Below are 17,138 nucleotides of genomic sequence, written 5' to 3' on the forward strand. Positions count from 1 at the left end.
TTGCCATTGACTTCAGTGGGGCCAGGATTTAATTCTTGGTATTGGCTAAGCAGGGACATTGCATGTCTAGAGGGTGGCATGGAGACAGTTTCAGAAAATTGGTCATAGATTATATTAAGGTTCCATGTATATATGGTTTATAAGGATTAATAAGCGATTAATCAATACTGTATGCATGTTATGGACATGAGTAGTATGTTATAGATGGTTATGAGCACATCAGAAGAAGGTGTTTTAGATGGTTATAAGCCATGGTTATTGATTTTTTGGACTCTGTAACAATCTATAACAACTGATTAACTTTTTATGAAAACATTTATTAATCATTTATTAACCCAAATGCTTAGTAATAGTGAATAAAATGACAGAAGCATGGAGTGGTTTGGGAATGATTTGTGAACCAAAAAAAATCTAACTTCATCAAACTTTTTGCTTATCAACTAATATACAGCCACCTTTGTTACTCATATAGCCCCCTAAATCTACATTTATGCCATGCTTCACCATAACGTGAAGAGCCCCCATGGATAGCTCAGCACCAATCCCCTAAGCAGACCAAACTTGTGGTGTTAAATGGGAACCACTGCTAGTAATGAACAGGATATGGGAGAAATGAAGTTGTTTGGTTGCCTATTAATACATTGAACAATATAATTAATTGTTTTATTATTTTATTTTAAGAATATGAGCCTAAAGATTTTTACTAATTCTACAATACGGAAGCCAGTCCTGTGCCCATCTGACAATGCATGCCCGAAAGAGTTCACGCCCCACTGTGGTTTTGGTGGTGGATCTGCTGGTAAAGATAATGTGTAAAAAAGGGGTGGACTGGATGATTTGGGAAATGGGGTATGGTCTTTTCACTTCCAGGTCACCAGTTCCAATCTGGTTGCTCCTCAATAGTGTCCCCTGTGTAAAATGAATTGGCCAATCAGTGTGTCCCACAGTTCCTAGTGGAACAAGTCTCCATATCATGGTTCACCTCAGTTAGTGCTTCCTTTGTAGTTTCTGCAGAATGGCCAAAGGACTGATTGGAGTCTGACTCAGCTTGTGCGCAGGGAAAAATGAGAAAAGTTGCAATGCTGCCTCTTCTCAGAGGATGGTAAAGATTTCACTCTCCAGGGTTCATTGATCCAGAGCCTTTCACAAGCTCACAACTGACTTAAAATCTAAACAAGGATGGATCAGAAAATAGAATGGGACTCCTAATGGTTTACATGCCATATCCTATAGTACTTAGCACTCATGTGGCGTTTAACAGCCCTGGATCTCAAAGCATTTTACAGTGGATGATAAGTCTTACAGTTCTCTTTCTCTGTAGCCCAGGGAGAGGTAGAAGTACCTTGAGCCTCATATTGCAGATGGGAAAGCTGACGCACAGGCAAGTTCAATGACACAACAAATCCTGCATCTTGGCAGTGGGTTAGACTAGGTGACCCTTGTGGTCTCTTGTAAACCCCGGGTTCTGTGATTCTGTGACTTGCTCAATATCACAAGCAGGTCAATGACAGAACTCTGACTCACTACTCCACCTTTAAATGGGAAACAGAGTCTTGGATAGGACCCCTATGATCTTTGTAGGGAATTTGGTTCTGGAAGTCACCTTTCCAGCCTTTGCCCGTCCTTTGACTATAGAAGGGGGCTTGGGACAGATCACAGGAAACATGTCCCTCCAATTTCTCTAACTACCCAGTGGACACAGCTGACTTTCCAACAGGAAAAAAAGTTCCCTCAGCCTCTCCTCATATCTCTACCCTATGCTCACTAATATGACACTTTTACCATATATACAACTTCTCTCTTCACCTCTAGATGGCAGAACGATGATGAGTCAGTCTTATGTGATAAGAACAGTTCGGAAATTCTTCCCTGAGACCTGGATTTGAGATCTAGTTCACATTGAGTGAGTGCTCTTCTTTTCTGTTCTTGTCTATTATAAGGGTCTCCGAGTCACTTCCCAGTGCTCACTGGAAGTCACAAGGAAGGTAATGGAACATGTAGCCGCTTCCCAGATCTCTATGTTCCTACCCTTGTTGTCTTTCTTCCTATTCAGTGACAGGTGGGCTCCCATTTGTTACCCACCTCCAAGCCCCTGGAGCCTGACAGGTTCTAAATTGTGCCCTGTTGGAGCTTTACCTGGTCCTTGTTTTCAGTATAATGCAAGCTGCTTCCTGCTGGGCAAAAGGTGCCCCTCCACCCCCCAATCCTCTCAAGTCTGTGACATCAAAAGTTTGTTTAAAGGCCCCAAAAAAAAAAAAAAAGACAGGAAATCATTTTTTTATTTTTAACAGCCAAGTTGCTTTCAGTATTCTCCCAAGGCTGCCAACAGCATCTGCAAAAAGAAGGCAAGGAAAAGCGCCTCAAAAAGATACTGATCTTAATTATGAATTTCCATGGTTTGATCTATTTGGAATATCAACCATAATGTATCATGTCCAATTTGTGATATTGGACTTTTATTTTCGCTTGTGTTACAAAGCTACAGCATTCTTTTGTTTTTTTTTAAACCTCTGAATTCCCTACATTTCTAATTAAAAAGAGAGAGAGATAGAGTATTTCCAATATCCTGGTGAGGGATTTAACATTCTGATAGTTGATGTGAACCTTCAGCTCTACCTCCAGCTTAGCAACATTTTCTGAATATGGAGGGTGTCCTTAAAACGTCCACTCCTCCCTGGTGTGCCTAGACAGACAGGTCACTGGACATCTTTGTGGGGCTGGCTATCGCTGCATAAGAGCAGTCCCAGACAGACTGGATTTGCTGCTACCTCTCTTCTCCCCACACCAGGGCAAAGTGAGCATGGTCTCAAGGGATGGGTGTGTCTCTGGAACAGCCCAGTAGGGAGGGAAAGAGGCAACAGCAAAACAAGTAGTTGGTTTTGGAGGTCAGTGCATCCAGGTTGGCTATGGAAAGACAAAGAGGCAGGTAGGGAGTTCTCCACTGAGAAGAAGGTAGGAAGGAACTGGGGGTTGCTTGAGCCCCAGCACTTCACAGCAGTGTAGTCTGTCACTCTCCAAGCACTGATGCTGTTTGCTAGTTGTCCCCCCACGGCTGTTCTTGGGGATTGCCGCACTCCGGCTGTGGGAACGGGGCCACAGGTTCACCATGCTCCAGCTGGGGGAGCGCAGGACAGAGCGTGGCAAGCCCGCAGCTCTGCTACCCCGAACGGAGCCCAGCAAGCCCCACGGCAGTCTCCCCTGGCCAAAGCGCTGGCTGGAGCACGTCAGTCCTCTGGCCCCACTCCCCCAGCCGGACCCATGGCTGGAGCACAGCAAGCCCTGCAGTCTTGCTGCCCTGCCTGGTGCACAATAATGGATAATGAACTTACACTTTTCAGGGTTTTGACCAGAGCAAGATAGTACAGTTGTGGGGTGCAAGGCTGGGGAGCTGGGGGTAATGGCAGGAGCCTCTCTATAGTTGATTTGTGGATGGGCGATCATTCATTCATCATTTATTCAGTTGGGTGTGTCCATGTCTGTGTAATTGTGGTGCCAGTCAGAGGTTTGTAGCTTGACAACAGTATCACTGTGAGAGGGATCAATGTGAGAGACCAGTGGGACAGTGGGCTCAGCAGTCACACAATTCAGGTTACACCCTGGGGATCCTGTCACTGATAGTCTTCCCTAAAAAGTGGTGAGAGCATCACTTGATACTTTCAAACCTCAACTTGACAAACACGGCAGAATAGAGTGTGAAGTAGAGTCCTCCACTTAGCTGTAGAGGCAGCAAATAGAAGGTAGAACTGGACAAACTGTGACACTCAGATACTATAGTGAGGGGCTGACATGTAGGTAGATGAATGACAGGAGCTAGTGGGACTCTCCTGTCTCCAGCTCTGTGGTAGAAGGGCTGCAGTCCTGAAGGAGCAGCTCTGAAGGTAGTTAGGTGCTCATCTCCTGTAGACTTTCAGTGGGAGTTGGGCACCTACTTCCAAGGCCTACTCTACTGTAGAATATTGGGTTGGTTTCACTACATCCATCGGGGGTGTAAAAAATCCACCCCCCTGAGCAACATAGTTAAGTCAACGCAACCCCTGCTTTAGCCAGCGCTAGGTTGATGGAACAATTCTTGTGTTGACCTAGCTATCACCTCTCAGGGAGGTGGATTGCTTATGTGGCCAGGCGAACCTCTCTCGTTAGTGTAGGTAGCATCTACACAAAAGTGCTACAGTGGCACATTTATGTCACTAGGTGCTAAAAGGCCATTATCTGCTTAATCAAAAATTCACCAGCAGGGGAGTTGTTTAAACAAGAATTTTTCAATTCAGCTGAAGGACAGTTGGCAGCTCCTATCGCCATGGAACTGCCTGACCCCATGACTCAGCAAAGACTTTTCCAGTACAAAGAGATAATGACCTCCTCATCACCTCTCCTCTCCCATCTCTACTCATGGCAGCAAAATTGCTTGAAAGACAATAGGAGCATCATTGAATTGAGGGGAGAGGTCCTGGCCTGGAGGTTTTCCAGGCAATACAGACTGTAGAAACCTTTTGGGTGAGAGAAAACTTTTTACTTATTAACCTTGGTAAAGTTTAGGCATTAGTTTGCATGTTTATCCATTTCTCTTTGGTTTATATGTCCTATCACTTAAAACCTGTCTTGTTCTAATTAATAAACTTGTTTTACTGTTTTATCTAAACCAGCGTGTTTGATTGAAGTGTTTGTGAAATCTCTACTCAGGTCAATGGGGCTGGTGCAAATTCATTACCCTTTGTTGGAATGACAAACAAATTTGTAAGCTTGTCTGGTCCAGCAGGCCCCTGAATAGTACAATACACACATTTTGGGGGGCCAAGGCTGGCACTGAGGAATATGCAGGTGTTACCCTATATCTAGTCATGGATTGCTGTGATTAGCATTCATGTACTCAGCTGGGAGTGATTTAGCAGGCTGGTGGTTGTGAGTGATCAGAGTCTGGAGAGGTCTTTTATTGCCTAGCAAAGCAGTATAAAAAGCACCCTAGGGTGGAGAGTTCAGGGAACACAGCAATTCAGGTTGTACCCTGGGGAATGGCACAGTGAGCACAACTTCTTCTGAGTGAGGTTTATACTTCAAATACTGGTGTAGTGACTTTAAGTAATAAATTCAAGGGTGGTGGCTGGAAACAATAAAGAAAAGATTTAAAGGTTTTTTTTTATTATTTTCTGTTGCTTATTTGGGGAAAGGGAAATAGAAACAGAAAGGCATAAAACTGAGCAGCAGCAGTGAAGCAATTGCAAAGTTAGACATGTTCAGGTTAGAGGCAGAAGAAAAAGAGAAAGTGTCAATTAACGGACACAGAGATAAAAATGAACAAGAAACAGCTAGAGTTGAAGGAGAAGGATATGACGGCTGCCTTAGAAGTAGCAGCACACCAGCGAGCCTTGGAACTAAAGCAACCAGAAGCTAAGACCAAGAAGCAAGCCAAAGAGGCTGCAGAGGTGGAGGCTGCCAGAGAGGAAGACACATGCAGAAGGGTCAGAGAGCTACAAGCCGAAGAGGCTAAGGAGAAGGGAAAGGAATGGAACACCAACTGAAACTGTGAGGGAACAAAAAGAGATCCCTGTGTCACCAACAGCTCCCATCACTCTGGGTGAGACTCCACAACTGGGATCAGCTGTGTCTTGCATACAAAGAGTCAGACTGCATTGAGGAATAAATACTTCACTACTTGTGAAATGCTGTGTCAAGTCAATGAAATGCCTGACGACAGGAGAGTTCCCACATTGATTGCAAAATCGTCTGGTAAACCCAAAAATGTATTTAATAAAATGCCAATTCAGGATGCTTTAGTATAACTTAAAATTTAAAGAAATGGTTTGGAAAAAATGTTCCAAGTTACTCCTGAAGTGACAAGGGTAAAATTTAGAAATCTTAAGAGCAGTGTTGTTGTGAATATGGGTTAAGGGAAAAGGTGTTGAAGGTTTTGAATAATTGCTTGATGTCACTGCTCAGGAACATTTCTTGAGGATGTGTAAGGACAATGTGAAGCAATGTATCTTTGATAAAACTATAAAATCTGTGATGGAAATGGCCACTCTGGCAGATGCCTTTTAGGAAACCCAGTCATCTATTGAGAGTAAACTGCAGAAAGAAGGGTTTAAACCTGAGGGGAAGAGAAGGATCCTGTTTTACCCCTGGTAAGAAGGAGCATGATTGGGAGGCTAAACACTCACCTCCTCAAAGTCACTCCTTTCCTGGTAATTCCTCTTTCAATTCCCCTAAAAGGGGTGAGGAACCCAAAAAGTGCTATCAATGAAACTCTTCTGGGCACCTAAGAAATCGATGTCCTGAGCTGAAGGCAAACCAGCCAAGAAGCAACTGCCAGCCCAGGGGCCCTGTTGGCTGTGGTGCGAACAGGACTCTCCCCTACCTGAATCAACAACATTTGAAAAGGGGTGTCAGCGTCACCTCGTTACAATTAACCAGTCCACACACACACACTGTGATTAGGAGTGTGATATTTATTGAAATGGCCCTGGCCAAACTCACTCACTCAGGGCAGTGAGGATCTAACATCCCATTTTCACATCTGTCATTTCTCCTGTTGTACAGAAAAAAAAAAGAGAGTGATTAAAATCTATGGATTTTTTTTTCATGCAGAAATTATTTTTCTCTCTAAAAATTATAATTTTGGGAGAAATTTGTTGACAGAAATGTGATTTCCAGGAATCCAGTCTTCTAAAAGAAACACCTACGTATAATGTGCACCTGAGTACCAGGGTGGGAGAGGGTTTCCAGGACTAAGCACATAGGCTCAACTTTGTTAGGACAGACCAGCAACTGTGGCAATGATCTTCAGGGAATGACTGTAAAATCCAGGATGGATCTTTGAAAGTGTTGGCAGAGAACAGACTTTCTTGATCCACAGCAGTGTGTGTGGATTTATCCCACATCCAGCTCTCTGCTTTCCATTTTCCTCTCTATAAAGAACCAACTCTCTTATGCTCTTCTTTCCCCATTCGCACCATCAAGTGTCTATTGCTCTCAGTTACCTTTCCCTGACTCCTAGCAGGTTTTCGCTTGAACCCCGACTGCAGGGCGTATTGTATTCAGCAAGAGCGTACTCATCTGGAAAAGAAAGAAAACATCCATATTCCAATGACAAATCGCTCCAACCCCAGTGCATGCACAGCTGTGGTTAAAACATATTCCAGATACACCAGCATCCAGTGGATCTTGTTGTGGCCTCCCCAGCTGTCTAGACCAGGGGTTCTCAAACTGAGGGTCAGGACCCTTCAGAGGGTTATGAGGTTATTACATGGAGGGTTCGAGCTGTCAGCCTCCACCCTAAACCCTGCCTTGTATCCAGCATTTATAATGGTATTAAATATATAAAAAGTGTTTTTAATGTATAAAGGGGGTCGCACTGAGAGGCTTGCTGTGCAAAAGGGTCACCAGTACAAAATTCTGAGAACCCCTGGTCTAGGGACATGTTTCAATGGCTGATTTAGAATACACAGTCAGTGCCCAATGCATTCCACTGGGCCCACTGACAATGTTCAGAAGGGACGACTATCAGTGACCACAGGAGCCATTTCTGCTGCTAATTATGATGATCATAAGGTAGTGTGCACAGTCACAGGAAGCAGAATATACCTCCCAGCCTCTGGACATCTCTACTGATCCAGGCAGAGACAATTCCCAGTGTTTATCCCAAAACTGGGCAAACAACATGGGACCTTAATGTGTAATGGTAACTATAGCTTTGGTACTCTATGATGACTGATACAACAGAAGTTGGTCCAATAAAAGCTATTACTTCACCCACCTTGTCTCTCTGATACAAGCATGATTACTTAGCTGCTAGGTATTACGGCAGTGATACGGTGGGTGGGTGAACCAGGCCACACTAGACAAGAGAGAAATGCTGACCCGGGGTCATTTATTCTTACCATCATGCCAAATCTGGGGCACAAGGGCTAAGTCACATATTAAATCAGGTAAAGGGCAAATGCCCCTGTAGTGGCTTGTAATAAGTAGTTCTTGGGAGTGTCACTGTTAATCCTTCTTTGTATTCAATTTAAACAAGAAGGGGGAGAGAGAGAAAACTCCCAGTGATCCCTCTTGGTCCCAGTGTGCTGTATCATAATCTTTGAGAATTGGTAGAACCAGTAAATGCTGATAAAATCAGTAAAAAGAGAAGCCTCACTTTCCACTCACTGTTGCTTGGAAAGAGAAAAAAAAGGCAAATGCAGAAATGGAAAGAGAGGACTGCATCTGAGCAGCTGGGGAAATGCATCAGATTTTACAGTTATTCAGCAGCCTGGGTCATGCTAATGCTTGATTCACTAGATCTCTTCTCAGGTTCAAGGAGGCCCACCTGTTTCATAGTAGTCATACAGGTGCACTGAAGCAGGTTTGATATCAGACACAGGAAGGTTTTGCTCAACCGAGAAAGAGAATCTGATTTCCTTCCGAGACACCTGGAAATAGGACAGAAAAAATGCATCAGACTTTGTTTCATTTAATATTTACTTCACTGAATTGCTCTGAGCAGAGATTTCTAAGCCCTTCTCTCCCTTTCCCCATCCCCCATAAACAGTTTCTAGTTTCTGCCAGCTGCCCTCTCTCTAATTTTTCAAATCCCACTTTAAAGTGCTGTGTTTTATTTATACCATCAACTCTTAGGGGCAGGGATGGAGGTTTATCTGTGTGTGTAAAATGCTGTGGAAATGTGCAGCTCTTCTATAAAGATTAATAAATAAATGCACAGAGCTCCCTTTCAATGGCACTATATTGCTCTAGTGTTTTGCATTACACTGTAGTCATTTGTAGGTCTCAGAGACAACAGAAAAATGTGCATAATTTAATTGCCATTATTCTAAATGGATTTATATAGTGTGACTAAGTCATCTGAACAGCCCACCTTACCAATTAGAATCATAGAGTCATAGAATATCAGGGTTGGAAGGGACCTCAGGAGGTCATCTAGTCCAACCTCCTACTCAAAGCTGGTCCAACACCAACTAAATCATCCTAGCCAGGGCTTTGTCAAGTCAGGCCTTAAAAACCTCTAAGGATGGATATTCCCCACCTGCCTATGGAACCTATTCCAGTGCTTCACCACTCTCTTAGTGAAATAGTTTTTCCTAATATCCAACCTAAACCTCCCTGACTACAACTTTAAACCGTTGCTTCTTGTTCTGTCATCTACCAGCACTGAGAACAGCTGAGCTCCATCCTCTTTGGAACCCCGCTTCAGGTAGGTGAAGGCTGCTATCAAATCCCCCCTCACTCTTCTCTTCTGCAGACTAAACAAGCCCAGTTCCCTCAGCCTCTCCTCATAAGTCATGTGCCCCAGCCCCCTGATCATTTTTCATAATTAGTCATAATTTTTTCACAATTTTCATAAATGTCATAATTTTTCATAATCGTTTTTCTCATAATTATATTAGATGGCAACAGACCCTTAAGTCTCTCTGCAGAAAACAATGAACACAAGCTGGCTTATGATGTGTTGTTTCATTTATTTAGGAGTGCATTTTAAGTTCTAAATTTTACAGAAACTAAAAAAATAAGGCACATTCTTCCCCAAACTTACATTTGCCAAGTAGAAGAAGATATGGTTGTTCCTGGTATCCACCTGCATCACCTTACGATCATTCTGAAGCTGTAAATAAGACAAATGATAACAACTTTAAACACAAGAGACATCCTCAAACCTACACAAACAGCATGTCTGTGGTGCCACAGTGAGGTCTAGTGATCATGATTGATAATACAAACAATGGAATTTATTGCAGAAGTCCTAAGAGGAGTATTAAATAATCACCATAGTGAAACACAGGACTTCTCAAAATTCAACTTTTCTTTTTTTTAATGTTATTATGAATTCAAAATTGGACCCATTTGAATGGAAAATTTTGCATGTTACCATTTTTTCAGCTTAATCTGACCGATTTTCTAGTGAAAAGTGCAATGTCTTTAACACAAGGTAGCTGTTCAGCAAAATAGTTCCACTACGAAAATAGGCAAAAAAAAGCTAAAAAATAACAATTTTGTTTTAACTGCTCCCAAATGGAAAATGTGGAGAGTGCAAAAAAATTCCACGTAAAGTACTGCCGAAGACAAGTTCTGGATTTCATACAGCTCCAGACCGAAAGGATAAAGCCAATAAATGATAAATGTGGTCTAAATGCACACACATACACAGAGAAAAGCAGACAAGGAATGAACGGGCTCTGAGAAGAAATGCTTTCTATCACTTCCCTAGCAGTTAACATAGTTTGTCATTCACAATATTTCTGTGGTATATGCCAGCCACAGCTGCTGTTGAATGATGCCTATCTGGAGATGAACTTGAGATTGAAACCCCACTCCCAGCTCAGATTTGAGAGTGTTTGATCTGGGGATTTGAACCTATTACTGGTTTCATTCAGGAGTAAATCCCATCCTACTTGACGCCTCAGAACAGTGTTTCTCAAGGACCAGGGTAAGGGACCCCTGAGATTTCCCTAAGACAGTTTAGGAAGGCAGCAACCCACTCCCTGGTATCAGAAAGGTTGAGAAACACTCCCTTAGAGTCCTCCGCTGGAAGCTGAAACTAGATAAATCCAGGATAGCCATAGGGTGCACATTTTTAACAGTGAGAGATATTAACCACTGGGACAGTTTACCAAGGCATGTGTTGCATCCTCCATCACATGAAGCCTTTAACATGAGATTGGGTGTTTTTCTAAGAAATAAGCTTTAGCTTAACCACAAGATATGGCCTTGATACAGGCAGGGGCGGCTCTAGGTATTTTGCCACCCCAAGCATGGCTGGCAGGCTCCCTTTGGTGGCTTGCTTGTGGGAGGTCCCCGGTCCCGCAGATTCGGTGGCCCGCCTGCGAGATGTCTGCCAAAGCTGCGGGACCAGCAGATCCTCCACAGGCACGGCACCGAAGACAACCTGCCTGCCACCCTCGTGGCGACCGGCACAGCTCCCCCCTGTGGTTTGCCGCCCCAGGCACATGCTTGACGTGCTGGTGCCTGGAGCCGCCCCTGGATACAGGAATACTAGGTGAAATCCTCTGGCCTGTGTTATGCAGGAGGTCAGACTAGATGATCACGGTGGTCCTGTAATCTATGAATCATTATCTGGGGGGTTAGATAGTACAAGACAGAGGCGGAAAAGGGAAATATAAATTCTTCCATGTTTGTTAAACTGTGCTGCACAGATATTGGCAACATCACATGGCAAAGTGTCCAGGTAGACATGGGGAATCACATACATCACATGGATAATGAAGCACAGTGACAAAGGCCAAGCACACTGAACTTCTCCAGGAGTAGTTACTGTGTAAATCTCACTTCATCAAATGAGCAGCTAAAGCTCAGGGGATGTGGCTATATCCCTGGCCAAAGTGGTTTAACTGAATTCTCCACATGGCTCAGGACACCAGTTTGCTACTCAGCTCCTCTTCCTACCCAGTCCCTGGTGTAATATCCTCTAACCTCCACTGCCCTTTGGGTGCCTTACTGACAACATTCCCTTCCTGTACCTTCTGCAGGGACGATCTGACAGGGACAAAGCCTGAGAGCATCTTGACGTCAATAATGGCCATGTTGGAGGTACTGCGCTTCCCAGCATAACTGAAATGAGAGAGACCGAGTCAGTCTGGATCATGTTTGGGGAGGAAACACGACACGCACAAATTGCCTGTGAAATCTCACTGAACTGTAGGGCCCTTCTTGCCCATCCAGTTATATCAGTGGATGGAAAGCTTAGCAATAGGAGTCAGTGTCATTCAGGAGAAGGTTCTGCATGTCTTACTGCAGCTACACAATGGTATACTACAGTATGCTCTTTTTAAATCCCTCCCCCAACACATTACCCTATGTGGCATCCAGGGAGCCGGGGCGGTGGGAAGGGGTTACCTGGCTGAGAGGACAAGGTCAAACTTTGGCAGGAAGCTGCCTGTACAGGAGCCATTCACTGTCTCTACGGAGAGAGAGAACCCAGAGGCCTTTTGAGGAAGGTAGATGTTGTATCTCAGGGTTGTCTAGAAGAGATAGAAACTGTCATGTAGCAAAGCAGCCCCTGCATCACCTGCTGTAATGCTGCAGTCCTGCTGAAGGGAAAGGAGGGGAGATCTCCTGAGTTATCAGCTGCAAGGGCTGGAAGCCTTGTTTACCTGCAGATAGACACAACCACTGCCTTTTACTTCCACGATGTAATTCCCTGGGACACTGGGCAGGGACACTTGCTGCAGCAGTAAGCGGTTCCTGTTATCCATCTGGAAAATCTTCTTTGGAAGTTCATTAGAGCTGATCTCAACAGTGTTTTTACCATCCTTTGAGAAGGTGAGATACGCATATTGGGCTAGAGCTTGGAGAGCGACAACAGTATCCTGTAAAGTACATGACCCCTTATTAGAAAGAGTCTCCACCGGGTTAAATGCATAAGATTGGTACAGCTCCTATACTTCCCAGAGATCCTGTCACCTCCTGTTCTGGGATATAATGGAAGCAGTAGAGTGGGAGAGAAGGTAGTTTTGTGGCTTGAACTGAATTAGGACACCCACATTCTATTGCTGATTTCCACTGACTTGTTGTGAGAACTCAGGCAAATCATCATTTCCTTAGATTTAAATAGTGGTTACCAAGACATGTATAGCAGAGCTCTTTGTGCCCTGACAATTAATGTTACAGGAGCACAAGACATCCAGCAGCATTAAAGATAATGGAACAAATTACCTCAGCCAGATGGTGAATCATTTCCTAAAAAGCATCCCACTCCCCTGCTTCCAGGACCATACTCCACCTGCTCCAAAATCCCTGTCAGATAAATGGCTTTTGCACCAGATTTGGGCTATTTTGGAACAATGGGAGAAGGAAGTTTCAGAATCCTGGGTCCTCTCTAGGAACATCCTCCCAGCAGTGGAGGGCAAGGGGATCCAACTTGAGAGGTTGACTATTTTCAGGGTCTATTCCTTTGAACAGAAGCAATATTCACCTGTGTGGAGGAAAAGCCTCCATACGGATTTTGCTGTTTAGCAACCCACTGCACGATCTGAGCTACGTATGATAACTCCTCTTGAGTCAGGGTTGGTCTCTGGAGCAGGGCCAGTATCACATAGCAGGTCATCTCAATCTCAGCAGAGGCAGCACGTGAGTTGAAAGAGGGGAATTTTTCTGCCAAGGGTTTGTCTTTCCGCTCCCAGTGCATTGAGCCACCTGAGAACAGAAAGGAGATTATGAAGAGCTTGATCAGTAATCAAGTGGTTAATGTGCAATGCTGCCATGTGGGAGATACAGCTTGATTCTCAATGCTGGTCCCTCACTTCTATCCCTCTTTCAGGTCTGGGAGGTTGTAGAGGGCAACCTCATTTCCCAGTAGCTAGAATTCTGAACTGCAAGTGACCCAGGATCTATTTCCAGAGAGAGGTGGTGGTAGAAGGGGAGGAGTGCAAACAGGGGTCTATATAAAGAAAGAAAATGAAGCTGCAAGAACATCAAGCATCAGTTTCCCATTCTGCATAGGCCACAAGGTAAAGAGATATTCATAGAATTCACATTCCACTTTGGAGATAAATCCAACCCAGGTTGCTGTGGAATGGGAAGGTAAAAGGGGTCGGACATCAAAGACTGATGTTTTTCATACCACCAGCTATTCTTCTCTGAAACTGCTCTCAATGGCTATCTCATGGGAAAACTCAATGACACTCACCAACTTTTATAGCAGATTTGTCCAGCTCCTTCAAGAAGAAACTCCATTTTTCCTTGTTCCTGGCTAAGCCGTAAGTATAAGCCAGGAGAGCTTGGTAATAAACATTGTCCACATTCCCGACAGATGCAGCGTCCAAGCAGGACAGTCCATTCTGGACCACTGTGTGCTATCAATAAAAATGTGTTTTAGGTTTGTTTGGTATTCAGTTTAGTGCATCAGCTTCTTCTTAAAGATTTCAACTGTTCTTTAATCATCTGTCACTGGAATCTCATGCTGAGCATATAGTATGTTCACTTCCAAAGGGACTGAAGAGTGCAGGAAGATCTCTTAAAGAGGAGGTCTTTTCTGAAAAGTGACCATGAAGAAATGGCACCTTCTTACCAACACACATGCTGGACTAGGCCTAGGGGGTCCTGGGTTTTACTCCCAGCTCTGCCTCTTGCCAGCTTGATGACTAAGTCACTTTGTTTTTCTGTGCCTCAGTTTTCACATCTGTAGAAGGAGGATAATGATAGTCCCCTCTTTGTAAAATAGTTTGAGATCAACCGATGAAAAGGGTGATACTAGAGATAGGCATTATTTATTTATTTATTTATTTGATAACTTTAGTGACAAAAATAAATTTTCACTTCTGTCAGACTCGCAGAATTATTCCAACTCAGGATAAATGAGCTGGACTCTATTCCAGCTCATACATCAACAAGGGACTTGTTAACTATCTTCCACCTGCACCGTCACAGATATATCTGGTGAGCGTTAATATGGTGATATTGGGATTGCACAGGTGTAACTAAAGAAACAACTTAATCCTGGAGACTGTTTTATTACTGTCTTTCTTGGGTCCCTGTCTGATCCCTACCACCATCGTATCTGAGTGCCTCACAATCTTTAATGTATTTAGCCTCACAACATCCCTATGAGAAAAAGAAGGCCCTTTCATGGACTAGTAAGTGGCTAAAAGATAGGAAACAAAGGATAGTAATGCATAGTTTTCAGAATAAAGAAAGGTAAATAGTGGTGTCCCCTAGAGGTCTGTACTGGGACCAATCCTATCCAACATATTCATAAATGATCTAAAAAAAGGGGTAGATGAGTGAGCAAAAAATGGCAGATGAAATTCAGTGATTACAAATGCAAAGTACTGCACATGGGAAAACACAATCCCAACTATAAATACAAAACAACGGGGTCTAAATTAGCTATTACCACTCAAGAAAGAGATCTTGGAATCATCATGGATAGTTCTCTGAAAACATCTCCTCAAGGTGAGTGGCAGTCAAAAAAGCCAACAAAACATTCGGAACCATTAGGAAAGGGATAGTTAATAAGACCAAAAATATCTTAATGCCACTATACAAAGCCATGACATGACCACGTCTTGCATACAGCATGCAGTTCTGGTTGCCCCATCACAAAAAAGATATATGAGAAATGGAAAAAAAGTACAGACAAAGGCAACACAAATGATTAGCGGTGTGGAACAGTTTCCATATGAGGATAGATTAAAAGGACTGTTCAGCTTGGAAAAGAGACAACTAAGGGTGGATATGATAGATGTCTATAAAATAATGACTGGTGTGGAGAAAGTGAATAAGGAAGTGTTATTTACTCCTTCACATAACACAAGAACCAGGGGTCACCAGATAAAATTAATAGATTAGATAAGTTCATAGAGGACAGGTCCATCAGTGACTATTAGCCAAGATGGTCAGGGATGCAACCCCATGCTCTAAGTGTTCCTAAATCTCTGACTGCCAGAACCTGGGACTGGACATCAAGAGATGGATCACTTGAAAATAGCTCTGTTCTATTTATTCCCTTTGAAACACCTGGAACTAGCCACTGTTGGGAGACAGAATCCTGCACTAGAGCAACATTGGTCTGCTCCAGTATGGCCATTTTTATGTCACCATCATCATCCTCCCCATTTTAGAACAGAAACACAGAGATGAAGTGATTTGCAGGAAGTCTGCAGCAGAGCAGGGCATTGAACTCAGGCCTCCCATGTCCCAGGCTAGCACCCAGACCACATCTTTCCTCTCCATTGCAATCATGATATTGAAAAATGAAAACACAGCTTGAAGTTAAAGTCCTAGAATGAGTTTGCAAGGCTAGAAGCTAGAACAGCTGTACAGTGTACACTACAAAAAATTGAGCTGGATTCTGCCTTTAAGGAACTCTGTTTTCTAACACAACTGGACTGTTGTTGAGAGCTAAGATTTTCTACCTACGTGTCAATCCATAACTGCAGTTAAACTGAGGACACAAGACATGATTAACTGATATCATGCATTTCATGGACGGCAAATTATATACCCATGTGATGCCCAGGCACCAGCAATGTTCAGAGCCCAGGGACTTCCCCCGAGTGTCCGCTGGGCCCTCCTTGTTGGCCCTGTGCATGTCCCCCAGCCCCAGAGGGAGCAGCACGTCTCCTGCCTCTTCTGTGCAGCTCCATGCTGCCTTCCTGCAGCAACTGCTGCCGCAGGGTTCTAGTGCCCCCCATATAGACTGCCATGGCAGATTGACTCTGAGCTTGCCCTTCAACCTCAGACCCTTCCCTTTTCTGGCAGGATCCTCCACCAGCACAGCCCCCTCTCCCCCTGCCCACAGTCACTGCTCCTGCCCCGTGCTGGGCAAGGAGACAGCCCCATCCTCCACCCCCAGTGAGGCTACAGTCAGGGGAAACAGCAGGGGAGGAGGCAACGCAGCACCCCATGGCACCCACCACGGGGGAGGCGAGGAAGATTCCTGGACCTGAAAGGAGCCCTAAGAGCACATGCAGTGGCAGTGGTGGGGGTGAGTGTGCTGCTTGGGGGGGGCAGGAAAGAGGGGCTTATCCACCAGAGCTTCCTGCTGCCAGCAGGAAAAGGGCTGGGAGGAGCCCTCCTCTCTGGCTCCTGTCGCGGAGAAGCCTGCCTGCACCCACAACTCATTTCCAGCCCTCCCACTCCAGAGACCATAACCCCAGTAAGAGTTTTCATCCCCCCACCACACCCTCAACCCTCTGCCCAAGCCCTGAGCCCCTCCCACAGCCCAAACACCTTATCCCTGTCCCAGCCAGAGCCCTCATCCCGCCGCAATCTGATCCTCTGCCCCAGCCCTGAGTCCCTCTCACACCCCAAACACATTATCCCTGTCCCAGACCGTACATTATCCCTGTCCCTTATTCCACCGCACCCTAACCCTCTGTCCCAGCCCTGAGCCTCTCCAACACCTCAGCACACCCAGCCTCAGACTGAGCCCTCACTCCCCACACCTCTACCCTCTGCTCTAGCCCTGAGCCTCTCCAACATGCCAACCCCTCATCCCCAGCCAGAGTCCTCACTCCCCACACTCCTACTCTCGCCTTGAACCCCTCCCACTTCCCAAACCCCTCATTCCCAGCCCCAGACAGAGCCCTCATCCCCCTGCACCCCAACCATCTGCTCCAACTCTGAGCCCCCTCCTGAATCATGAACCCCTCATCCCCAGCCCCACCCCCCACCCCACCCCTCTGCCATAG

At 44.8% G+C, this 17,138-nt stretch overlaps 1 protein-coding gene across 2 annotated transcripts in view; it reads right to left on the reverse strand.

The window, feature by feature from the left end:
• Window positions 1–6,423: 6,423 nt before the first annotated feature.
• Window positions 6,424–17,138, reverse strand: part of LOC116837063 (ovostatin-like) — a 54,892-nt gene continuing 44,177 nt past the window's right edge. For both annotated transcript variants that reach the window (XM_075071067.1, XM_032801215.2), the window contains 9 exons: window positions 13,634–13,799; window positions 12,920–13,140; window positions 12,099–12,314; window positions 11,842–11,966; window positions 11,466–11,556; window positions 9,524–9,592; window positions 8,303–8,405; window positions 6,975–7,050; window positions 6,424–6,523 (listed from right to left, as the gene is read on the reverse strand). In XM_075071067.1, coding sequence (XP_074927168.1) covers window positions 6,472–6,523; window positions 6,975–7,050; window positions 8,303–8,405; window positions 9,524–9,592; window positions 11,466–11,556; window positions 11,842–11,966; window positions 12,099–12,314; window positions 12,920–13,140; window positions 13,634–13,799 — 1,119 coding nt within the window. In that variant the 3' untranslated portion in view covers window positions 6,424–6,471. The remainder of the gene's footprint in view (window positions 6,524–6,974; window positions 7,051–8,302; window positions 8,406–9,523; window positions 9,593–11,465; window positions 11,557–11,841; window positions 11,967–12,098; window positions 12,315–12,919; window positions 13,141–13,633; window positions 13,800–17,138) is intronic.

Source organism: Chelonoidis abingdonii, chromosome 1 (genome assembly GCF_003597395.2).
Source record: "Chelonoidis abingdonii isolate Lonesome George chromosome 1, CheloAbing_2.0, whole genome shotgun sequence".
In the NCBI taxonomy this organism is placed as follows: domain Eukaryota; kingdom Metazoa; phylum Chordata; order Testudines; family Testudinidae; genus Chelonoidis; species Chelonoidis abingdonii.